Raw genomic sequence first — 26,606 nt, 5'->3', positions numbered from 1 at the left:
AAGAAACTCTGGACCTAATTGAAGAAAGAAGGAACGAAGCTCAATTAAAAAATGCTGCATACCAACAGCGAGCTACCCGGTACTTCAACAAAAGAGTTCGAGATAGAAAATTCGGCGTAGGAGATTTGGTGTTGAGGCGTGTATTCTTGGCAACACGGGATCCAGCAGCTGGCGTGCTCGGGCCAAATTGGGAAGGACCTTATCAGATAGAATCAGTCATCCGAGCCGACGTGTACAAGTTGGCAAGATTGGATGGAAGTCTGGTACCACGAGCATGGAATGGCAAACACCTACGACCTTACTATCAATAGTGTAGGAAGGATGTTGCCTATAATCATGCTTGTTTATCTGTACTGTTTTTCTATTTTTGAATTTTTCAAATAAAGTTTGATTTCGTTTTAATATGCTGTATTTTTTGCAATCTCTCTTAATTTAATAACCTATGGTCACATTCATAGGATATTAAGGGGGCATTAGCGGTATATATACCATCAGCTCGAAAAAATAAAATAGCATATACGAAAAAACATACAAGTGTTTGGATATAACCAAATGCGCGAGCTAAGATAGTTTGGATATAACCAAACTATCAAAAACATACAAGTGTTTGGATATAACCAAATGTGCGAGCTAAGATAGTTTGGATATAACCAAACTATCAAAAACATACAAGTGTTTGGACGTAACCAAATGCGCGAGATAAGAAAGTCTGAACATAATCAAATTATCAAGAGATCAAAATATAAGTGTATGGATTACAAACCAAATACAACCTTACTAGGTTTGGAACAAACCAGCTAAAACTAATCGACAGTAAGTTGGAGCATAACCCACTTCGCGTTAAGTCGAGATCGAGGCTGGAGTATCTTCCAAAACAATAGTTTTGACCTCATAACCTCGGGGAGCTACCCGATGACGAGAAAAAGTAACTAAAAAAGTAAAATATAACTAAACCATTTGCATTACACACCATATAAGTACTTTCGGGTGCATGGTAAAAATAATTGCCGACCTTGATAAAATAACGAGATCGGAAACGGATATTTTGAGCAAACTGTGCATGAATGCACTGAACCTCGAGCTTAAATCCAAACTATGTTTTTATGAATAAACATGCATATATGACACTTTAATATAAAATGCGCAAAATATTTCAACCCAAGAAATGTAAAGCAAATGTATTAAAATAAATTCAAAAAATGATATCTCAAATATCATAAAAGGCAGCTCTTTCACGAGCTGTAAAATTGTCTTGTTCCCGGGGGCATAAAAAATGAAAAATCAAACATAAAAAACTTTTACAAGAGATTCAGAGGGATGCAGCCCCGAGGCAAGATTTAAGAAGAGGAAGCGTTCTCCTTGGCCTTCTCAGCATCGTCCTTGGCTTTCTCATCATCGGCATCACCCCTGACTCCCTCTGCCTCATCCCGAGCGGTCTCCTCCTCATTAAGCCGAGCTTGCCATTTAGCCATGAGCTTTGCTTCAAGAGGGCCTAAGAAGCTGGTGTCGAGGTCGACATTGTTGGCCCAGATTCTGTACATGGCCATGTCGACTGCCCAGTCCTTCTTCTCCTTAAACTCTTCAAGAAGACGAGTCTTTTCACCCTCCATGATCTCGAACGTGGCAGCCTTCTCTTCTTCGAGCTTGGTATTGATCTCCTTGGCCCGAGCATTCTCCTTCTCAAGCTCTGCGAGCCGGGCATTTAGCTTTTCAAGCTCGGATGTCTTGACCTTTAGCTCCTCAGCTCCTACCTCCACCTTTGCCTTTGTGGCCTTGAGCTCGTCACTCAGTTTGAGTTGGAGATCCTTTGCCTCCTGAGCAAAAGACATACTCGTGTGGACCTCATGGTTCAACCTGTAATTAAGTTGAGCAGAGACAGCAAGAGTCTGGCATACGAAGAAATCAAATCAGCATATGAACCAAATATAGATACAGCTAGAAGCAAGAGAAGAAAGGTTACCGCAGCAGTAAGCTCGATGCTCTTCTCGTAAAGAGTATTGCAATCTCGAGCATTGTTCAAAAACTGCCAGTGAGAGGCGTCAAAGCCACCAAAACTCTGGCCCACCTGAGATAGAACGTCCGAGCCTAGCGTAGCTCTGTGGGGTCCAGCTGAGTTGTCAATCACATACTCATCGACGTGAGTAGAAACCGAAAGCAACTGTGTTCTTAAGGCTGAGGGTTTCTTCGGAGGTAGGCCAATTGTGGAATGGACCTAGATTACAGGAGGAGCAGGAGGTAAGGTCGAAGAGGACATCTCGGCCTGGGTAGGTGGACTCAAAACGGGGCTCGGAGCAATCGGAGTTGGGGGAGGAGGCATTTTCTCGGTCCTCGTAAGGACCTTAGCAGGCCGGTCTGTTTTTCGCGACCCCCTTGGGTGCTTACTCCTCTTGGCTCCGCCACTCACCAGGATGCTGTCAAGGTCGGAGTCCATCTTGCCTGCACATTTACACCACATTATGAGTTATCCCAAAACAAAATAACTTAACATGATGTAGACAGACAAGGGATAAAAAGACAAGTGGAGAGAAACCTAATTGGAACTCTCCCCCGAGCTTGTGCTCGGCGACCACGAAATTCCCCCATCTTCAGAAGAGGCAGGGGGAGTACCTTCCCTATAGGTGGATGTAAACCTCGAAAGGTCCCTATAGTCGTTATTCCCATATTGGACGACTATTCCGTCCCATACCTCGTTCAGGCTATACATGGTGTCGTATTTACCGAGCCGCTATCGAACCTATGTACCTTCTCATCTACCCAAGACCATACATAGAAATGGTTTCTATCGTCCTCGCACAATATTAATTTATCGGGTTTATGTTTAAGTAATGAGGGAGACCACAAATCCAAGCTAAGGATGACTGTACCTTGTTCATCTGAGCCCGAGCTCGAGGCCTCATCATTGGCCTCATTCCCCGATTGTGGAATCCTACGACGCTAAGCTGGAGATGGAGGCCTCGCATTTCTCCTCGGAGGAAGGTTGCTGGTTGGAAGAGGCACGAGCTCCCACTGGTCGTACTTCTTATTGGACCAGTCAGATGTAGACTGATCCTCCCCCAAAAGGCTGTATGCCTAGAGCTTGTCTTCATGCAGGAGATAGGAAAGGGACCTCCTGCCATAGGGAAGTTGGAGCAAAGTCTCTCTGTGCTCCCTCATCTCCTTGGTGGGAGTAGGGCGATGGTAATTGGCTGGAAGATCAAACACATTTCAACTAAATACGAGCCTAAGAAAAATTCGAGCACAAAAAAGAAAGAAGTTGAGATACTTAAGAATTCGTCTAAACGAGTAATATCTAGATGGAGCAAAGCTATCCGTCCAGAAGAAGGCTTTCTTGAAGTCTGGTGGATGATTGGGTAAATCCCCGAAGAACTTTGGCTCCTTGGGATAGCTCGAAAGGTAATAGAAGCCGCCCCTTCCCCAAGCTCAGGAGGGATTACTTTTCAAGCAAAAGAGATACAAAATCTCTTCTGGTGAAGGTCTTGCCCACTTCAGCTCGTGGTACAACGACCTCATGGCAGACAGAACCCTGTAAGAATTGGTGTTGAGCTGGAAGGGAGCCAGCCCAACAAAGTCCGTGTAGTCCTTGAAAAAAGACTTCAAAGGTAGTATTGCCCCTGCCTTTATATGCTCCTGGCTCCAAGCTGTGTATCTCAGCTTGCTGTCAAGATTTCCATCTCTTGGAGCGCGACAACTCCGCTCGTGGGAGGTCGGAGCTCGACACCTCAGCGAGCCCTATAATCTTATGCCGTGAAAGGCCAGAATATCAGTTATCTGACCTAGCGACGTAACCGAGCTCCAATAATGCTCGGCCTCAAAAAATTCTCTCCTTGGCTGCGAGGTACAAGGTTCCCCCATTAGCGAAAAGTGAAGATCACTCGATTTGAAGGCGATTGTTACTTTGAGCGTAGGGTTGAGAGGAATCGGTCTAGGCACGGTGTCCGGATCTGGATAAAGGGCGACCCTTAGTCTTTTACTTTTCCCTTCTTCGACCTCATCTATTTGACGTCGGAAGTGGTCTCGGGTGTCCTCTTGCTCACGCCTCAGTTCGCGCTCCCGAATTAAGCGCTGGTTCCGAGTAAAAGGAGACTCCGGGCTCGAAGCTAATGGTGAGTAAGGAATCGCGAGCTTTGACCCCCACCACTTTCCCGAATTCTGCGACATCTAACAAAAAAGAAAAAGGGTGAGGGCAAAGCGAGCAAGAAATAATGAGATAAATAATACCTAAGCTCGAATGATCGAGGCTACAAGGCAGGCTCAATTCAAAGGATGAGGCTAATCTCAGAGCGTGTATACCACCGAAAGGAAAGAAGGTGGACATGTTATGGGAAATCCCAAAATATCGAGGAAAAAAGGTGGCGGTTATTAAAAAGGTTCTTTTTTTTTTTTTTTTAAAAAACCTTGATTTTGTACTCGATATCTTGGTGTGCAAGATATGTACTCTGAGATTTGAAAACCCAGAAAAGGAACTATATTTGAACCTTTTCACACAAGAACTGGGTTTGAATCTAATGTCCACCAGTCGAAGCATCCTGGTGCATTAAACTAATGAATGGACCAAAAATAAATCCTAGTGCTAAAGTGCAACAGAAGCATAAACGTGCATGCAAAGATATAGTATGAATGCGGATATAAGAGGTTAATAACAGATACTTACACAATGAAGCTGGCGGGTACTGAGAAATCGAAGACCGAAGGAGTGTTTGCAGGAACGATCTCATGGAGTCGAATAAGCCAATGTTATTTTGTTTTCTTGGTTTGGAGAACATGCAAGAACCAGGACAAATCGAACTCTGAATTTTTCTTCTTTTTTCTCTGAAAGCACAAATGAAAGTAGAGTGGGGAAGACGATGGGGATGTATATATAGGCCCCTGGAAATATCAAAGGCCAAATTGTTCTGAGCCGTTGGCCATATTTCGTATCCGATCCAACGGTCAGGGACAATTGATTCGATGGTACTATACAGGATGGCAGACGGATAGGCGTGGGCAGATTTCCAAGGTACTCAAGTACTTTGAGTGATCAATACCCAGTTGATGCGTGTCCACACTCGTGTATATTTGATGGTACTGTTCCCAATGGAAGTAGTTCAAAAGTTTCCCTCTCATAGGATTCGAACAAATACTTTTGAGGGGGCAAAATGTTACGCCTAGTTTTCGAGACCAGAAATTATGACCTTGAAAGCTGGACTCGTCAAGTATGAGCTCGAGATATATAAAACACATGTTTAAGGTCAAACCTCCGAGGCAAGATGGCAATCTCGAAGACATGTAACCTCAAGATTCTTTCCAGGCTCGAAAGGCATAGCATCAGGATACATCCGTTACCGAGTGCCTTCAGATCGAATAGTTTGAGCTTAAAGAATGTAGGCTCGAATCATGACAGCCTCGATAGAATTTATCTGCTCTGAGCAGGTCTTGGAATAAGATGGCTAGTTCGTAACCTGTCTGTAAACCTTGACTGATGCGATGTTGATTGCTGATCTCAGAGATTTGATGACTCATCTGATGTAACACGCTTTGTACATTTAAAGATATTTATTGTTGTAACGTCCCGACATTAAAGGGATATTAACAAGTCTGTTATCTGTTTTCCTGGTCTTCAAAGGACGTTTCCTTGTATATAAGAGTTACAACATTTATTATCATTATTTTCAATTAATAAGCAGGAGTATATTCCCGAAGTATGTGAGAATGAACTCTGAAAACTCTCTATAAATAGAGAGATCATGAACACTTGTAGAGGACGGATCTTTTGTTATCTTGAGAGAAACTCTGGAGAATTCATCTCTAAAGGATTTCTAGAAAACTCCAAGTCTTAATAAAATTGACTCGTGGACTAGGCAGAGTTAACTGCTCAACCATGTAAAACTCTTGTTGTTCTACCATATTATTCATCTGCGCCATAGTTCCTATTGTTTTATTGCTCTATATTATAATCCATTAGAAAATATAATAGATTTGTAAATAAATATTTTAATTCTATTTTTTAAGCCAAAAAAACCTTACAAATACATTAGAAATAATTGTAACTGTTTATTATAGTTCTGCATTATTTAATTATTTATTTCTTAAGCTATTCACATTTGTTGTCAAAATTGACTCATCACTGTATTAACATTATTATGGGTGAATATTATTCATGACAGAAAAAATAGCGGATCGTAGCAATGGAGATGCAGCAGATGATTTTTATCATCGTTATAAGGTACCATTCGAATTAAACAATATAATTTCTATCTTCAAATTATTTATTGGAAAATTTTATGTAGGGAGATAGCTTTTGTCTCCACCGTTAGAGAGGTTTCTATTTTTAGTACATAATGGAATTATATCTTTTTTTTTTTTTTTTTTATATGACGGTGTACATTGTAGTTATAGTAGATATTCAATCAACTTTTAGAAAATTTTAAATAATTTACGGTACCGAAAACAAATTTCAAAACCATCTGCTTCACTCGCATATAAATCAAGCATCAAAACAACTTATTTTTGTATTTTCGGCACAAGAATATATTACAATCTATTTTTTTTATATGACAATGTACATTATAATTATTTAGAACATCCCACAAATTTTTGTAAAATTCCAAATAATTTACGGTATCAAAAACATGAAATAGATTGTTTTGAAGTCTCTTTTATACTCAAGTGAAATAATTTGTTTTGAAACATGTTTTGAGCACCGTAAATTATTCAAAATTTTCTGAAAAGTAGTAGGAGGTCCTAAATAATTACATTGTATATCGTCATAAAATAAAATTATATTATAATTTTTTCGCTTGCCAAAAATAAAAACATCCCTACCCCACGATGAGGACAAAAGCCATATACCCACAGTAGAAATTTCATATATATATATATATATATACTAGATACAAACAACGTGCATATGCACGTTTGCTTAGTTTTATTTATAGAATTTATTAATTATTTTTATTAAATTTATATAATGTCATATAAATTTTAAAAATAAATATCCTATTTTAATTAAATAATTTATTTATTTTTGTTCTAATTTTGAATTTAGGAATGACAACAAGAGATTATATATTATATATTTAATGTAATATTAAATATTATACGTGAATTTTTTCCTCGGCTAGAGGGGCTCTTTGTGAGCTTGTTTTTGTAATTGGCTTGTGATTCAATATATTTTTGGTTTCATCAAAAAAATATTATACGTGGATTTTAAATTTAAGTTTCTTACTAGTTTAAAAAAAAAAATTGTTGCTAATTCATAGTAGATTATATTATATGTTTAATATGATATTATTCTAATAAGTGAGTTTAAGTTTAATTAAATTTTATTTAAGTTATAAAACGTATGATTTTATTATTTTTAAATAATTATCATTGTAAACTATCTCAAAAACATTATATTTTAATTTGTTTAATTATTTATTATTTTAAAATAATTATCATTATAAAATATCTAAAAAATATCTTATTTTAATTTGTTTAATTATTTATTATTTTTAAATAATTATCATTATAAAATATCTAAAAAATATCTTATTTTAATTATTATTGTAAAATATCTCAAAAATATCATTGTTTATTTTATTTTATTTTATTTAAGTCACAAACTACCGTTAAATATAATAATATTCTATTAAATATAAAAATATTCTGTTAAAGTTAACATTAAAAAAATAAGAAACTGTTAAAACCAATAATTTATGTTATCTACACACTTATTATATATACTAGATACAAGCAACGTGCAATATGCACGTTTGCTTAGTTTTATTTATAGAATTTATTAATTATTTTTATTAAATTTATATTAATGTAATATAAATTTTGAAATAAATATTTTATTTTAATTAAATAATTTATTTATTTTTGTTTAAGTTTATGTTTGTTCTAGTTTTTGAATTTGGGAGTGATAACAAGAGATTATATATTATATGTTTAATATAATATTAAATATTATATGTGTATTTTAAATTTACGTTTCTGGTTAGTTTTTTTTAAAAAAAACAATTTGTTACTAATTCACATTAGATTATATTATATATTTAAGATATTATTCTAGTAAGTGAGTTTAAGTTTAATTAAATCTTTAAGTTATAAAATGTATGATTTTATTATTTTTAAATAATTATCGTTGTAGAATATCTAAAAAATATTATATTTTAATTTGTTTAATAATTTATTATTTTTAAATAATTATCATTGTAAAATATCTCAAAAATATCATATTTTAATTTGTTTAATTATTTATTATTTTTAAATAATTATTATTGTAAAATATCTAAAAAAATATCTTATCTTAAATTCTTTAATTAATTATTTTATTTTATTTAAGTTTAATAAATATTTACAAACTACCATTAAATATAAGAATATTCTGTTAGATATAAGAATATTCCGTTAAAGTTAACATTAAAAAAATAAAAAACCGTTAAAACCAAGAATTTCTGTTATCTACACACTTTTCATATATAATAGATATATACACATAGGGAGATTCTATTATAGAGCTTCAAAAAGAGTCCTATTGGTGGAGGTTTTTGTATATTCTTAACTCGTGAGTAGTTTTTGGTATAATTTTTTTTTATGATCATGTATTTTGTAATTATTTAGAGTATCCTGTAACTTTTTAGAAAATTATGAATAATTTATAGTGCGGAAAATTAGGTTCAAAATAGATTGTTATACATTGACTAATCTTTTTAGTTGGGTGAAAAACAACGTGTTTTCTCTTTTATATATATATATCTTATCAATTTTATAACGTCTCTTACTTTTGGAAAATATTACAGGAAGATATACAACTAATGAAGAAGATTGGTTTGGACTCTTTTAGATTCTCAATATCATGGCCTAGGATATTGCCAAGTAAGCTTCATATATCTATCTTCAAATAATGTTAATTGATTTTGTCTTATGTTAAAAATATTAGGGCTCTTTTTGTCATATTTTATTTTGTAAGTTAATTTTTTAAAAAAATATATGTATTTGGATAATATTTTCAACTTAAAAACAAAGGTAGAAAAAATATTTTAGAAATTCGTAAAAAAATAAAATAAAAAAAGAGAATGAGGATGAGGATGAAAAATTAAGAGAATATTGTCAGAGAGGATGTGATTAAAGAAAAAGTAATAAGACAAATAATAATCAGCACCCGATAAATTTTGAAGTTTTGGGCAACAATTTTCTTGAAGCCTTTCTAAAATTTAAACAAAAAAAAATTAATATATATATATTTTTTAAAATTACTAAATTTATATTACACGAAAATTATTACTACAATTTCAAACTTAGAACAAATTCCAAAATTTATACAATAAAATAACATAATCATATCTTTTGAGATGTAAATTAATGTCTAATAAACTTATTTAAAATAGGGTTTATATTTTTTTGGACCCTGTATTTTTTTTTATTACCTCTTTGAACTCTGTGTTTTGATAAATTACTTTTTGGACTTTATGTTTTGTAAAATGGTTAAAATAGAACCATAAATCTGATTTTGGCTAATGTTTTCTCAACTAAAATCACAAATAATTTACTAAACTAACAATTCAGAACAAAAATAAAATCATTATGCTTAAAAACTGTGGTATTATATTCAATTTTTTCTTCATCAAAATTGAGTTTAAGATTCTATTTTAATTATTTTACAAAATACAGAGTTCAAAAAATAATTTATCAAAATACAGAGTCCAAATAGATAATAGAAAAAAATACAGAGTTCAAAGAGATATAAACCGTTTAAATTAAAATTAAGAATGTGTAGGTGTTAATGAGCCTAACACATATCTACTTAAAGTGGAATGAGGCCATTCAAATATATATGACAAATTTAACTGAAAAAATATTATAATTAATTGAATTTTAGCAGATCCCGAGAAACATGATTTAAAATACTTATGTTTGTTCTTTCATTTATTTTTTCAGAAGGTAAACTCAGTGGAGGCGTAAACCAACTTGGTGTCGAATTTTACAACAATGTCATCAATGAGCTTCTTGCAAACGGTGATACTTACCCTACTTAAACTAAACTTCCAACTTTTTTACAATAAATATGTAGTAAAACAACTTTAATTTATCATTTTTTTTAGAGATAAGTAAAGACATTCATATAAACATAGCTAAAATAATAAATCATTAAAATTAATTAATCAGTAGATTTATCTCGTTCAATACTACATTATATATTTAATATAAAATAAAAACTTTACATATATAATTTTTTTTCAAACTTTCCTTAAAATTTTAGTACATATAGGCAATCACTATTGATTCTTTTATATATATATTTACATTATAAATTAGGGCCCACTTTTTTTTCTGTTTTTTTTTTAAATCGAATATATTATTTAACATAATTGGTATGTAAAATTGTAAATTAGTTTGATGTACCAATTATGTAAATGATATACTCACACGATCATTATTAAAATGATTTTTAAAATTGTATACCTACTCTAATTTCTCCCGGAATAATTTATATTTTTTGAATTTTTAAGGAGTGTTTGGAGTGAGGAGTTTACATATTTTATATTACTCGAAAAATTGAAAAGAGTAATTTGATAATGTGGAAATTTATATTACTTAGTTTGGTTGTGCATTAAAATCTCATTGGAATATCACTTTTTGTGTTTGGTTGTGCATATAAATTTATCAATTTTCATATTTCCATAAAATTAATATAATAATATATTTTATCAAAATAATAAATAATATAATCACAAATAGCAATTGACATTTTAAAAAATTACTTATTTTTTTCTTAGATTATAATTTATAAATAATTTTACTCATAAAATATTTTTTAACAAAATTAAAAAAATACACTTATTGAATACTAGAATCAAGTATAATTTTTAAAAATACAAAAATACTATTATTTTATTTTTAATAACATTCCATTTGTTATTTTAAATTAAAATAATGATAAAAAAGCTTTTTATATATCATTTTCTTTTAATAAACAAACATTATTCATCATTTTATAGATTGATATATGTATATTTATTTTTATATTATAAGCTCCAAAAATAAAATAAGTCATTAACAGATTATTACTTTAAGATTTTTTAAATAATAATAATTTTAAAGTGTTTCACATTCTTAGGATGCTAGGCGAATTTCACTTGAATCCAAAATCACGAATAGTTAAAATCTTTGGAGTACTGTTTCCCAAGTTAGAAAATTTCAAATCCAATACCAAACATGTGAAAGTATTCATATTCTCATTCCCATCTTCAGATTCCTGCATGCTCTTACAAATAATTCACTAGCTCACATAGACCATCTTGGAGGGTTAACACTAATTTTGTATATTCCATATTAGATGTACATCCATCCAAAAAAAAATTCTTTAAAATAGTATACAATTTTCTTTTTCTTTCTATTAATACTTAATAACTAATTTATTTAAATGGGTATTTATTTCTACAAATTAAATATTATATTTTAATTAATAACTACAATTTAAAATATTATTATATTTATTAAACCAACCAAATTTATTGATTAAATATTACATATAGCCTAAAATAACAAAAATATATAAGAAAATTGGCGACGAGAATATTCAAATCTTTTCAATTGTAGTACTCTAATTTTTTCTGGCAACAATAATACATTTTGTCCACTAAATGATGCAGTCGTTGGTACACATATTTAACGCTTGACATAAATGTACATGTAGGAGCATTCAATTAGTCTAGCTCATTGAAATTTGATTTATTATTTAAAAAATTAATTTAACTAATAAAATTATAAAAACATTTTCATAAATAAAAATTAATAATGAATAATAAGGATAATACTCAATCTAAATTAATGAAATCTTAAATAAACCAAAAATAAAACAAATCAAATTAATTTAGATTTTTGAAAGAAAAAACATGTTCTCTTGAGTTCTTCTCCATACCCATTTAATGAACGTCACCATCCATATCTAAAATCCAAAATTGTTAATGTTGGAAATGAGGATAAATTTTCCAGTTCAAGAACCTCAGATGAATCTCGGGAAACCAGAGATGAATCTAAGAACACAAATCAGTAAGACTAATTATCAAACAATTAGAAAACGAAAAGTATGAAAGCATAAATCAACACAAGTATATATACTGGTTCAGAACAAGATCAATGTGATCTTGAACCTAATCCAGTTTTAGGAACCACTATCTCTTCTTTATTCAATCAACAAAATGAGTACAAGACTTCAATGGAGCTTCTTGGAACAATATTGGATCAAACTCTCTAAACACTCAATCACACAGGTGTTTTCCTCTCAATCCCTGAGCAAGCACTTTCCCAATAGTTGTGCTTCTCAATACAGTTTCCCAAACCCAGCTCTCACAACATTTCTCAATACTCAATCTTGATTTCCACACTTGAGCTCTCTCGTCTAATCTAGCTTTTCTGTTGCTTCATCTGTGTAGTGCTCTTCACTGTGTTCTTCTCTCTTCGTTTTTCTCTTCTCTGTTTTTGTGTCTTCCAACAAGTGAATCCCACATGTCCTTTTATAGACCAATGACTTAAAGTTAATGAGGTTGTTATGATAGTTGAGAACCAAACAATCCATTAACAGAATTAGTTGGGATTTGGATAAACTACTCCCACAAATTCCACCTAGATTCTTCAAATCACAACCTAAATAGAATTCCGCTTGTAGAGATAGTGATCCTAGAGTTCCAACATTAGTTACCAATGTTGTGCAAGTTTAAGAAATGCTTAAACTTGTTCATAGGTAGCACCTTAGTTCCTATATCAACTGGATTATCCTCAGTACCAATCTTGTCCAAAGATATCACATATTCCTCTATCTTTTCTCTTATCCAAAACAAACGAATGTCAATATGTTTGCTCTTTTCGTGGTATACTGGATTTTTACAAAGGTGAATTGAAGATTGACTATCTGAGTATATCTTAGCTTTACCTTTCATCATCTTCAGCTCTTGTAGCATTCCTCGTAACCATATTGCCTCTTTGAATGCTTCGGTGGTGGCCATGAACTCAGCTTCAGTTGTTGATAGTGACACCACTGACTGTAGTTGGGACTTCCAACATATGCAATCTCCATTTGTTGTGAATACATATGAAGTAGTTGACCTCCTTGTATCCTTACTTGCTGCATAGTCTGCATCTACAAAACATTCAAGTGTAACTTTATGATCCATATGCTTGTATCTCAGTCCCATCTCTGTAGTTCCCTTTAGATATCTAAGTAGCCACTTAAGAGCATTCCAATGCTCTAATCCGGGGTTGGACATAAACCTGCTAAGAATGCTTAGAGCATGTGCTATGTCTGGTCTAGTGCTGACCATGATGTACATTAAACACCCTAGTGCCATAGCATAAGGGACTTTTGCCATTTCCTTTGTCTCCTCGATAGTCTTTGGACTTTGATCTTTTGAAAGTACAAATTGTCCTCCTAGAGGTACTGAAACACTCTTTGAATCCTACATGTTGAATCTCTGAAGTATCCTCTGAATATAACTTGCTTCTTTAAGATTCAGAATCCCATCTTTTCTATTCCTTGTCACTTCTATCCCAAGTATCTTTTGGACTTAACCGAGCTCCTTCATTTCAAATTCACCTTTCAACTTGTCTTTGATGCCTTTTATCACTGTTTTGTCCTTCCCCATAATGAGCATATCATCTACATATAGTAAGAGAAAAACTAATGTAGATTGCTCAAGATTTTTGTAGTATAGGCAATGATCAAACTTTGATCTAACAAACCCATTGTCTTGAACATAGGTGTCAATTCTCTTATTCCATTGTTGTGGTGACTGTTTAAGCCCATACAGTGACCTTCTAAGCTTGCACACCATCTCTTTGTTGCTTGATTTCACCTGAAAACCAGGTGGTTGATGCATATAAATGTCCTCCTCTATAAAACCATTTAAGAAGGCAGTCTTGACATCAAGCTGTTGTACTTCTAAATTTTGTTGTGCTGCAAGAGATAGCATCAATCTTATAGTCTTATACTTTACTACAGGTGAGAACACTTCATTGAAATCGATTCCTTCCACTTGTGTAAACCCCTTTGCGACAAGCCTTGCTTTGAACCTCAAAGGCTCATCTTTACTCAAACCTTCCTTCACCTTGAAAATTCATTTACATGAAATCACTTTCTGACCTTTTGGTTTTGCAACTAAATCCCATGTTCAGTTTTTGCTCAATGAATCCATTTATTCCTTCATTGCTTGACTCCATTCAGCCTTGTTCTTCCCTGAAAGAGCCTCTTCAACACTGTTGGGTTCTGGTGTGTCAGTTTGCTGCACTGATGCAAGTGCATAAGCCACCAAGTCAGCTTCAACATATCTTGCTGGAGGTTGTATAACTCTTCTCTCTCGATCTCTTGCCAGTTGATACCTAGATAGATCAGGTTGTTGTTCTATTGCATATAGCTCAGTTTCAGATTCACTTTGGTCATTCATATCAGTAGTAGCTTGAGTATTTCCTTCAAAGTTTCTCAGCTTAACTTCAAACTCAGCCATGTTCCTTTTACGTGTTCCACCTACATCATTTGAAACACTACCAATCTCGATTTTCAAGTAAGGAAAATCATGCTCATTAAAGATAACACTTCTTGAAATTATAATTTTAGGCTTACCATTTTGATTAACACAAAGTCTATAACCTTTAGTTCCTTTAGGGTAACCAAGAAAAATTCCCTTGACAGATCTAATGCCTAGTTTATCATTGGACTGGTGTGCATATGCTGCACAACTAAAAACTCTCAAATGTTTCAAGCTTGGGGCTTTCTATACCACATTTCATATGGAGTTTTCAAATCTATAGGTCTATTAGGACTCCTATTTATCAAATAGCAAGCAGTAGCAAGTGCTTCTCCCCAATAAGATTTAGACAACCCTGAACTTACTAGCATACGCCTAACCTTATTCAGTAGAGTACGATTCATCCTCTCAGCAACTCCATTATGTTCTGGAGTACTAACTACTGTCCTATGTCTAGTGATACCATACTTATTGCACAACATGTCAAATTCATGGTTTATAAATTCTAAGCCATTATCGGTTCTAAGAGTCTTAATTCTAGAGTTTGTTTGATTTTCCACATGATTTTTCCATACTTTAAATTTTTCTAGACATTCATCTTTAGTCCTAAGTAAATATACCCAAACACATATAGAATAATCATCTACGATAGATAGAAAGTAATATTTACCTGAGTGTGTTGGTATTTTGCTAGGCCCCCATAAATCCGAGTGATTGTACTCCAAGACTCCTTTGGTATTGTGCTTTGCTGCAGTGAATTTAATTTTATGCTGCTTTCCAAATACACATGCTTCACAGAAAGGTAATGCACAGGTCATCAACTTGTCTATGCTTCCTTGTTTGTGAAGCTTTCTCAGCCCCTGCTCACTGATATGTCCCATCCATTGGTGTCACAGATGCATCTCACTTTCCTGGGTCTTAACAACAGATGCTTCAGCAATTGCTACAGTTTCTCCTTCCAATACATACAATCCATTAACTTTCTTCCCTTTCATCACTACTAGAGAGCCACTAGTGATTTTCAAGATGCCATTTGTAGACTTGTAGTTGCATCCTTCATCTTCCAAAGATCCGAGAGAAATCAAGTTTCTCCTCAATTCTGGTATATGCCTCACATTTGTCAATACCTTGACCTCACCATTAAATTGTGTAACAGCTACCTTTCCAATGCCATAGACTCTGCAAGAAACATCATTACCCATTAGTACTTTACCACCATTAATTTCTTTATAATAAAAAAATGATTCTTTATTGGGACACATATTAAATGTGCATCCCGAATCAAGAATCCACTCCCTTGTCATGGCGGTTTCTGAGATGGAGAAAAGTTCTCCTTCTGAGACACATTCATCTTCTCCTTATGCTACAGCAGCTGAATCATTTTGAGATTTTATTCCTTGTTGGCATTTGTTCTCGTTACGAAATTGATTGTAGATGGGTCTTCTCTGGTCCTGGTTTGATCTAGACCCTTGTTGATTTCTTAACAGATTGCAAAATCTCTTGATATGTCCTGCCTTTCCACAGTGGTAACATGTTCTTGAATCCTTTCCTCTTGATTTAGAACGTGAGTGAAATGGTGTATGGCTTCTTGAAGAGCTTCTCTTTGTTGATCTTCCACGAACAAAGTAAGATTCATCCTTCTTGGATTCTTTCTCCAACTGAAGTTCAAAATCTTTGGACTTCAATGCTCCAAGAACTCCATCTAGTGAGACCTGGCTCTGATTTTGTTGGAAATGAGGATAAATTTCCCAGTTCAAGAACCAGAGATGAATCTTGGTAAACCAGAGATGAATCTAAGAACACAAATCAGTAAGACTAATTATCAAACAATTAGAAAACGAAAAGTATGAAAGCATAAATCAACACAAGTATATATATTGGTTCAGAACAAGATCAATGTGATCTTGAACCTAATCCAGTTTTAGGAACCACTATCTCTTCTTTATTCAATCAACGAAATGAGTACAAGACTTCAATGGAGCTTCTTGGAACAATCTTGGATCAAACTCTCTAAAAAATCAATCACACAGGTGTTTTTGTAACGCCCTGGATAGCCAGGACCGCTACACTGTGTACTTATAAAAGTGCAGGACTTGCTAACCAAGTCATTAATTTAAAAAAAACGTGATACTAAACATGTATGAGCTAGGGTTAAAAAGGTTTTGGTCTCAAAAGTTTCATTTTATAAAACTAAACTGTTATATACATAGGATGCCAAAAGAAACGGAGTTAAAAGTAGGTTTACAGACTTCCAAAAGTACATAAACAAATATTAGCCATACTAAGGCAAAATAGACAATCTTTGGATCTCGCGTCCCTGCCTAAACCTCAACAGTGACGGCTGAGCAGCTGGCCATGTAAATTTCGCTGGCAGAGCTCTCCAATCAAGGCTGGTCAAGCTTGCCCTGGCCTTTACCTGCACCACGTAGCACCCGTGAGCCAAGGCCCAGCAAGAAAACATGTGCAACACAAACAGTAATAACATACAGCAAACTCACTAAGCATGAACTCTCATCAAGTAATCCCCATTAACCATTCAACATATATTTAGAATCATGGATCCAATCAAACACTTATAACACTCATATCACATGTTAATCAGGGCCGACAACTTAGCCCGCACCCCCTGTTTACTCCACTGACTCCGACCCGCTTAAACCTTGCTCAGTGCATATTAAGCTGTCATTGGCTACCAGTGGCCAAGCCGCGCCCTGTGCGCTAGTGTAACCCTTGGCGCTCTTAGGCCGTTGGTTCACTAATTAGCTTGCATGGCATAATACCATCTATTCAAGCATACACAATAGGGAACTCTTAGTCCCATCACATATATTCAACCAGGTGCAGTTTTCTTACCTTTGGCTTCCAAGTGAATTGTTTACGAGCGACACTTCTTGAGCGCGATCCGATCCCCGAGCCCTAGTTTAGCACCTCAGCTGCAGAGTCACTTCTCCAAGAGTTCCCTGACCTAACTTCAAAGATTCCAGCCTCAAATTCAACCTTAGCTCTATTTTAGTTCTTGATTGGTTCTTGAGCTAAACCTCTAATTCATCCCTTCAATTTCCCCAAGCTTCAGCTGATTTCCCTTAAAATTTCAGTGTTTTTCTTCTTTGATAGAGAAAAGAGAGAGAAGGCTGAGAAAGAGTCGGTTTAATTTCTGTCTAGTGTTTTCTAAAATCTTCCCAAGTCTATCCTTAGGTTATTAAGCTAATCCCAAGGCTCGGGGTGCCGGAAACGTCCCGGAGGTAAAAATGGTAAAATCCCCCAATATTCCCGCTTAGACCTCCTAACCTCAAATATATCTCCAATTATTTATTTTCATAACCCGATAGTCTAAATAACTACGCGATACCTAAAATACCCTTGACTTATCCAAAGTCAACTGTTAAGCCCCGTTGTGACTTTTCCCTACTATCTAGCCCTAGGATCGCCTCGAGTTGTGCTTTGCAGATTTACCCACATAATAATGTGGTTCTCACAAGTATAACATTTAATCACATTTATATTCATATAATCATACAAGCATGCTTATTATATAATCATGCATTAAATCAATAAATTCACACATAAGCCAATTATGCCCTCCCGGCACACTAATCTAGGCCCTTAAGCCATATTAGTGATTTGGGTCGTTACAGTTTTCCTCTCAATCCCTGAGCAAGCACTTTCCCAACAGTTGTGCTTCTCAATACAGTTCCCCAAACCCAGCTCTCACAACCTTTCTCAATACTCAATCTTGATTTCCACACTTGAGCTCTCTCGTCTAATCTGGCTTTTTTGTTGTTTTATCTGTGTAGTGCTCTTCACTGTGTTCTTCTCTCTTTGTTTTTCTCTTCTCTGTTTTTGTGTCTTCCAACAAGTGAATCCCGCATGTCCTTTTATAGACCAATGACTGAAAGTTAATGAGGTTGTTATGATAATTGAGAACCAAACAACCCATTAACAGAATTAGTTGAGATTTGGAGAAACTACTCCCACAGTTAAACATCATATTACAAACTAACATCATACAAAAACATCTTACGAACATGTCTTGGGTATCTTTAACCCAATTAAGATTAAAACGAATAAAATTGTTAAACATCACCACCAATATTCAAAATCCAAAATCCAAATAAAAAATACATCTGCTAAAAAAAAGAAACTAAGCATCATCTTAAATCTAACAAAGAACAAGAATAAATCAACCATACTCTAGAACAAAAAAACTCAAACTTGAAATCATAAACAATAAACGATAAACCATTCATATTAAAAAGCAAAATACAAAATCAAGCAAAACCCAACCCTCCTTGACCCCAATCCCAATCCCAACCCCAACCTTATATTAAATCAAAACTGTTCTTCAATTCATATCCTTGAAACTCATATTCAACTCAACACAGATCTGGCAGAAACACACAGGCCCAAACGCAAAACTCTCATGCTCTATTGTCCTCAGCCCCTAACGCCCAACCTCTTAGTCGTCCTCACCCCCTAACACCCAACTTCTTCGTCGTCCTCAACCCCTAATGACGACGTCCTGACCTCCCTTCTCGGGTGCCGACGTAGTCTAAAGCCACTCTTCTAAGCTCTGCCAAACTGAAGACGAGGGTGTCATCGTCGAACTGAAGCCACACCTCCCAGCTCCTCCGGTCTGCCTGCAACCCATGGGAAGAAGAAGAAAGAGGACGGACATGATTTGTTTTAATTTTGTATAAAATAACTTTTTTTAATCTTGACTTTTAATAAGAAATGTTTTTTTTTTAAATAAATAAGATTTTATTTTTATTAAAATGTCTTTCAATTTGTTTTAGTTTTCATAATGTTTTTTTTTATCATTTTTATTAGTTAAAATTAATTTTTTAGATTGTAAATAAAATTTAAATGAGCTGGACCAATTCAATACTGCCATGTGTACACTTATGTCAAATGTTAAATATGGTACCCATGACTGTACCATTTAGTCGACGGAATGTATTATTGTGGCATTACTTTTGTCCTAGGAGCGTTTTCTATTTTCAATACTTTTGAAAAAAATTTAACTCATTTTTTTTTATGATAACGTACACGATAGTTATAACAATCATCCCAAATTTTAGGAAAATTATGAATAATTTACGATGTCAAAATCATAGTTCAAATAGTTTGTTTTCTAAGCGTATACAAAAATCAGCCACACGTGCAACTGACTATTTGAACTCTTTTTAATATCGTAATTAATTTATTCGAAATTTTTCAAAAATTGGCGAGATGCCTGTTATAATTATAATGTACACTGTCATGTAAAAAAAAAATTGGGTTATAATTTCTGCTAATGTAAAAAAAAAAACGCTCTTACTACAAGAAAAAAAGTGATACTCTTATGAAAATTCCAAAATATATATAAACAATCCAAAATTAGCGTTTTGTTTTTGTATTCTAATTTTAGTATATATATGTGATTCTTATTTTGTATTTCTTTCTCCACAATGCTTTCACGAATTGGTGCCAGTCTTTACTCATGTCAAAATGGCTACTTATGACGTCATTGATTCTTGGACAATTTCTCTACGAGCGCCTGATATGTTTTTGCCACAATTTTTACTGACGGTAAATGTCTTTTTTGTAGTAGTAATTGACAAATTTCCTTGGAATGAATCTTATCTCTGGCTCTTCCAATAAGTAGAGAAGTTGTGTCTTGGCATTGATGAAATTTTCTCTTCACTATCTTTGTCTTTTGTTCGAAACTCCTCCCATCTTGCTCTATGAGAGCACCACTACAAATATGACTCCGCATTGGTAAAATACTGGCAACGAAAATTTATGGTGTCAGTCGTGCAACCGACACCAATCACACCATAACTCCCAATGCCATTATTATATATATATATATATATATAGGATTGTTTATTATATATATATATAGGATTGTTTACAGCACTAATATATATATATATATATATTAGATTTAAATAATTTGTAATATGCATGTATTTAGTTTTATTTATAAAATTTATTAATTATTTTTATTAAATTTATATTAATGTCATATAAATTTTAAATAAATATTTTATTTTAATTAAATAATTTATTTATTTTTGTTTAAGTTTATATTTTTTTAATTTTTGAATTTGAGAGTGACAAAAAAAATTTATATATTATATGTTTAATGTAATATTAAATATTATACGTGGATTTTAAATTTAAATTTCTTGTTATTTCTTTTTAAAACAATTTGTTGCTAATTGAGAGTAGATTATATTATATGTTTACTGTGATATTATTTTAATAAGTGAGTTTAAGTTTAATTAAATTTTATTTAAGTTATAAAGCGTATTTTTTTATTATTTTTAACTTATTATCATTGTAAAATATTTCAAAAATATCTTATTTTAATTTGTTTAATTATTTATTATTTTTAAATAATTATCATTGTAAAATATCTAAAAAATATCCTATTTTAATTTGTTTAATTATTTATTATTTTAAAATAATTATCATTGTAAAATATCTCAAAAATATCCTATTTTAATTTTTATAATTATTTATTTTATTTTATTTAAGTTAAGTTAAAGTATTTACAAACTACTGTTAAATATAAGAATATTATGTTAAAGTTAACATTAAAAAAAATAAAAAACCTTTAAAAACAAAAATTTTCGTTATTTACACACTTATTATATAGAAGAGATATATATAATTTTTTTAGGTAAGAGTATTACTGTTGCCTCTACCGTAAGATTGTTTTCTATTTTCGTTATTTTTAGAAATTATAACTTAATTTTTTTATGACAACGTATGTGATAGTTATAGTAGGCATCTGCTAATTTTCAGGAAATTATGAATAATTTACAGTGTTAAAATCATAATTCAAATAGTTTGTTTTTCACGCGTACAAAAAAAAACTAGGCTTGTGTGCAACTAACTATTTGAACTCTGATTTCAACACTGTAAATTATTCATAATTTTCCGAAATTTGGCAAGATGCCTGTTATGACTATAATGTACGTCATCATGCAAAAAAAAAAAAAGGATTGTAATTTCTCCACCTCTTGAAAATAAAAAAATGATCATACGGTAGGAGCAAAAGTGATGCACCAACTTAAGAAAATTCCAATATATTTATATATTTATAGGGAGATGTTTAAATATATTTATGCATGATCCGTGAATAATTTTTCAGCGTTACTGTTTTTATGACCGTGTATAACATATTTATTTAGAGCATACTACAAATTTTCAGAAAATTTCGAATAATTTACTGTACCGAAAACTAGGCTCAAAACAGATTGTTGCATGCGTGACTAATTTTTTTTTTATGCGCATGAAAAACAACTTGTTTGAACCTTAGTTTTCGGTACTATAAATTATTCAGAATTTTTCTAAAAATTTGCAGGATGCCTTAAATAACTATAAAATACACGGTCATAAAAAAAATCGTGCCGAAAATTGCTCATGGGTCGGGAATACACAAGAGCCGCACTGGTGGGACTCTTTTTGAAGCCCCGACAATAGAATTTCCCTATATTTATATAGGGATCTTCTTAGGAAGGGACATTTTCTATTTTTGGCACATGAAGAAATTATAAACCAATTTGTTTTTTGTATATATATAGGGATCATCTTAGGTAGGGACATTACGTTTGCTCTACTGTAGGGATATTTTCTATTTCCGGTACTTGGAGAAATTATAAACCAATTTTTTTTGTATATATATAGGGATCTTCTTAGGTACCTTTGCCCCTACTGTAGGGACGTTTTCTATTTCTGGTACTTGGAGAAATTATAAACTAATTTTTTTTTTTGTATATATACAGGGATCTTCTTAGGTAGGGGCATTACTTTTGCCCCTACTGCAGGAGCATTTTCTATTTCTGGTACTTGGAGAAATTATAAACCAATCCTTTTTGTATGACAACGTAAATGATACTTATAGTAGGCATCCCGACAATTTTCGATAAATTTCGAATAGTTTCTAGTAAATTAATCTAAATTTTTTAAAAATTGGCGCGATACATGGTATAACTATAATGTATGTCATCATACAAAAAAAAGTTGGTTATAATTTCTCCAAGTGCAAAAAATAGAAAATGCCTCTACGGTAGGGGCAAAAGTTATGCCCATATCTAAAAAATATATATAAATAAATATATATATATATATGTGTGTGTGTGGTGACGACTACAGTGGGGGCATGCCTTTTGCCCTCACCAGTATGGCCGTCTCTGTTTTTTGCCACATGGAAAATTATAATCTAGTTTTTTTAAATGACGGTGTACATTATAGTGATTTAGGACATTCCACCATTTTTTTTAAAATTTTGAATAATTTATGATACCGAAACAAGTTATTTTGAAACTTGTTTCACGTGCGTATAAAACAAGTTTCAAAACAACATGTTTCTTATTTTCAGTACTCTAAATTATTTAGAATTTCCAAAAAATTTGTAAGGATTCTGAATAACTACATTGCACAACATATATATATATAAATGAATTTTAATATATCCATATACATAAAACACGAAAACATATTATTTTATAGGCACGTGAAACAAATTATTTTGAAAGATATTTCATTACCATAAATTATTCGTAATTTCTTATAAAAATAGGTGGGATGCTTACTATAACACATTGCACCATCATAGGTTAGGTTATATCATCATGCACTAAATATGGAAACGCCTCTGTCGGTAGGGACAAATTGCATGCCCCATATTATATATATATATATATATATATATATATATATCAGGAAAACCAGATTTCTCACCAAACTCGACACAAACCCAAATTGATAGTAATAAAATCAAGGCACGTTAAAATTTTTTTCCTGTGGTACTTAATCTACGTATGAAAGAATTTATAAAAAAATTATTGTGCTTTATTAGTCCACATATATCTTCGTTATTTTGTCTTTTTATTTTCCTATCACTCTAGAGCTATGTTTTCGTCACTTCGTTTATGATAGGACTGACGTAAAATAGAAGTTAAGTCACCTAATTAACTATGTTATTTGTCTGCTTGCTGCAATCTTTTTCTTTTTTCCTGGCAACGTCTTTTAGAAATACGGTGTAAAATTATGTAAATTATTATGTAAGATTTATAATACATTCAAATGTGGGTATCATTAGTCTGTTTGTTAGAACTCTTTAAATAGATTCTGTATAGAACTTAGTGAAAGGGATTCTTAGGATTGTAAAAACTGTGTAATTGGTATATATATATATTTAAAAATATTGCTAGTGATCAGTCCTAGGCAATTTCATTCATAACCTTTCTGTTTAAATTTGTTCTTTGATGTAAAAGCAACAGTATTGAAACAAAAATTGTCTACGGCAAAGGGTGCCTTGTGATTGTGTTTTTGAGTTAACATACACCACGAAAGTGTTCTATAAATTATTTTTGACCTCACCAATTATATATTAATTTAAATTTCTTTAATTTCCTTTGAACGTACTTTTTGTTTCCCCCTATTCCCTCCTAACTTTGTTTCTTTATTTTTCTTTTCGAAATCTATTTTTTACACAATGATACCAGGAATAACGCCCTTCGTGACATTGTTCCATTGGGATACACCACAAGCACTTGAAGAAGAGTATGGCAGTTGGTTAAGCACTATGATAGTGTAAGTGACAAATAATATGCATGATGATATACTTTATTTTATATTCTATTACATTTATTTCATATAAATCCTGGTCTGTTAACCTAGCTATTACATATATTAACGGTCGATTTTTCATATTGTTATAAATAGGGACGATTTTGTAGATTATGTGGACTTTTGTTTCAAAAGCTTTGGCGATCGAGTAAAAATTTGGGTTACCATAAATGAACCAAACATATTCTCTATAAATGCATATAACCTTGGTAGCCTGGCACCTGGTCGATGTTCTAGCTTTGCTGGCAATTGTACTGGTGGTGACTCGGCCACTGAACCCTACATTGTGGGTTACCATTTGCTTCTTGCTCATGCTGCTGCTGTGAATTTGTACAGAGAAAAGTATCAGGTATGCATACATAGACTAAAGTTTATTAAAGTGTTCCACATCCATGCCAGGATATCAACCTAATTATAAAGACCATCAGTTACTTCAATCATTTTAACTATTTTGAGATGGAACCATGAGTCTTACCAAAGAGCTTCATATATTTTTAAGTGCATTAGCACATGCATTTGTAGATCTCTTCCACAAAAAAAAAAAAAAAAAAAATCTCTCTATTCTAATGCATTTTTTTTATTATTCAGCCACATCACAGAGGGAAAATTGGGATAACAATAGCCGCTCATTGGTTTAAACCCAAATTTAACACAGCTGCTGATCGTCGAGCTACCACAAGAGCTATTGATTTTCTATTTGGATGGTAATTTCTATAGGCTATGTGCTTAGTTAACTTCAGCTCTTAAACTTATCTAATCTAATTGTGTCTTTTCGGTGCAACACTGTAAAAATATGTAAATTAAACTGTCCCATAGTGTGTATATAAATATTTTGATCTTTTGTATAGGTTTATTCATCCTGTAATTTATGGTGATTACCCCGAAAGCATGAGTACGGTTGGAAATAGATTGCCCAAGTTCAGTGGAAGCCAGTCCAAGCTATTAAAAGGCTCTATTGATTTTCTTGGATTGAATTACTATACAACAAAATACGCACAACATGTTCCTCTATCCAAAAACAAGCTCACAAGTTATGATACAGATAGACAAGCCACTCTCTCTGGTATGTATAAGCTCCATCATTTTTTCTCTACTTTTAATTATGATATTTCATTATTATTCTACTCTTAACTCAGTTTTTCAACGTATGTGATCACCATAAACAGCACACAAAAAAGGAATTCCCATTGGTACTCCGGTATATACATACTTCCCTATACAATCTTTTTTATTAATGTCTATATAACATATTTAAATAATTTTACGTTATATGTTTGAGTTTAAAAGAATTGATTGTCTAAAGGGTAGGTAATAATATATATGCATGCAGACTGCAATGAGCTGGCTTTTCATCTACCCAAAGGGACTTGAGGAACTTTTACTATATATTAAAGAAAAATACAATGACCCGGTTGTTTACATCAATGAAAATGGTTAGAGAAAAGCAAGCTTATATATATATATATATATCTTTTTCTAAGAAATTAATATTCTAATTAAGAAATTTCATACACAATTTGAATAGGAATGGCTGATGCAACAAACGACTCTTTGCCCATCAAAGAAGCTCTCAAAGACAGCTTGAGGATAAGATATCACCACAGCCATCTTTCCTATCTTTTGAAAGCTTTCAAGTGAGTCTTACTATGTTAAATACATGTTTATATATATATATATATTAAATGTACAAATTAGTTTTGTTTAGAAAAACTAAAAAAAAAAAAAATTAAAAGTAATAATGGTTTTGAGCTTATACATGTAAATCTATGTGTATATATATATATTAAGTATATACATGTGTATATATTTGAATGTAATATATACTAACATAAATTTTTGGCAGGCATGGTGCTAATGTGAAAGGATATTATGTTTGGTGTTTCTGGGATGACTTTGAGTGGGGTACTGGTTATACTGTTCGTTTTGGTCTCACTTACATTGATTTTAAAAACAATTTGAAGAGACATCTCAAGTACTCTGCCTATTGGTTCAAGATGTTTCTCCTTAAATACTAGTAAATGAAAAAGCACTGATGTGGGTCACCAAGAAATTTTTAATTAAGAATAATAATGCTCAGGAATTATTTGTGTCGAGTGTTGGCTTAAGTTAATCTTCAAACTGAGTTTAGTTCATGAAAATAATGTTTGAGAGCCTAATCAAGCTATGTTATACTGTACTAAGAAATAACAGATTATCATATGTATCTAAAGAATTTTTATATTTATCTGGTTAAGTATATGTACACACTTATTAGATTACTACTTTAAATTATCTCATAAATCAATTATTTTTCAATATTCTAATATTTTTTCTAATTTTTATATGAAAAATATGAGAAATTATTTAAAGTATCACAATTTTTTTGTCTTATGTAATTAGGACAAAAGATAAATCATTACACAATAAGATAAAATTAATATTATTAGATCTTAATTTTTTTTCTATTACCTTAAACTTATTGACGTGTTATAGCATCTATATATATTTTATTCAAAC

At 32.4% G+C, this 26,606-nt stretch overlaps 1 protein-coding gene across 1 annotated transcript in view; it reads left to right on the top strand.

The window, feature by feature from the left end:
* LOC133784068 (beta-glucosidase 17-like) overlaps positions 1-26,125 on the top strand; it is a 42,835-nt gene extending 16,710 nt beyond the window's left edge. The window contains exons 3-13 of the mRNA XM_062223593.1: positions 6,144-6,202; positions 8,766-8,841; positions 9,904-9,981; positions 23,987-24,074; positions 24,207-24,459; positions 24,699-24,814; positions 24,959-25,173; positions 25,277-25,308; positions 25,441-25,543; positions 25,636-25,744; positions 25,954-26,125. Of these exons, the coding sequence (XP_062079577.1) occupies positions 8,781-8,841; positions 9,904-9,981; positions 23,987-24,074; positions 24,207-24,459; positions 24,699-24,814; positions 24,959-25,173; positions 25,277-25,308; positions 25,441-25,543; positions 25,636-25,744; positions 25,954-26,125 (1,227 nt within the window). The 5' untranslated portion in view covers positions 6,144-6,202; positions 8,766-8,780. The remainder of the gene's footprint in view (positions 1-6,143; positions 6,203-8,765; positions 8,842-9,903; positions 9,982-23,986; positions 24,075-24,206; positions 24,460-24,698; positions 24,815-24,958; positions 25,174-25,276; positions 25,309-25,440; positions 25,544-25,635; positions 25,745-25,953) is intronic.
* Positions 26,126-26,606: the final 481 nt, after the last annotated feature.

The sequence above is a fragment of the Humulus lupulus genome, chromosome 6 (assembly GCF_963169125.1).
Source record: "Humulus lupulus chromosome 6, drHumLupu1.1, whole genome shotgun sequence".
Taxonomy (NCBI): domain Eukaryota; kingdom Viridiplantae; phylum Streptophyta; class Magnoliopsida; order Rosales; family Cannabaceae; genus Humulus; species Humulus lupulus.
This window is presented reverse-complemented; position numbering and strand designations above follow the sequence as displayed.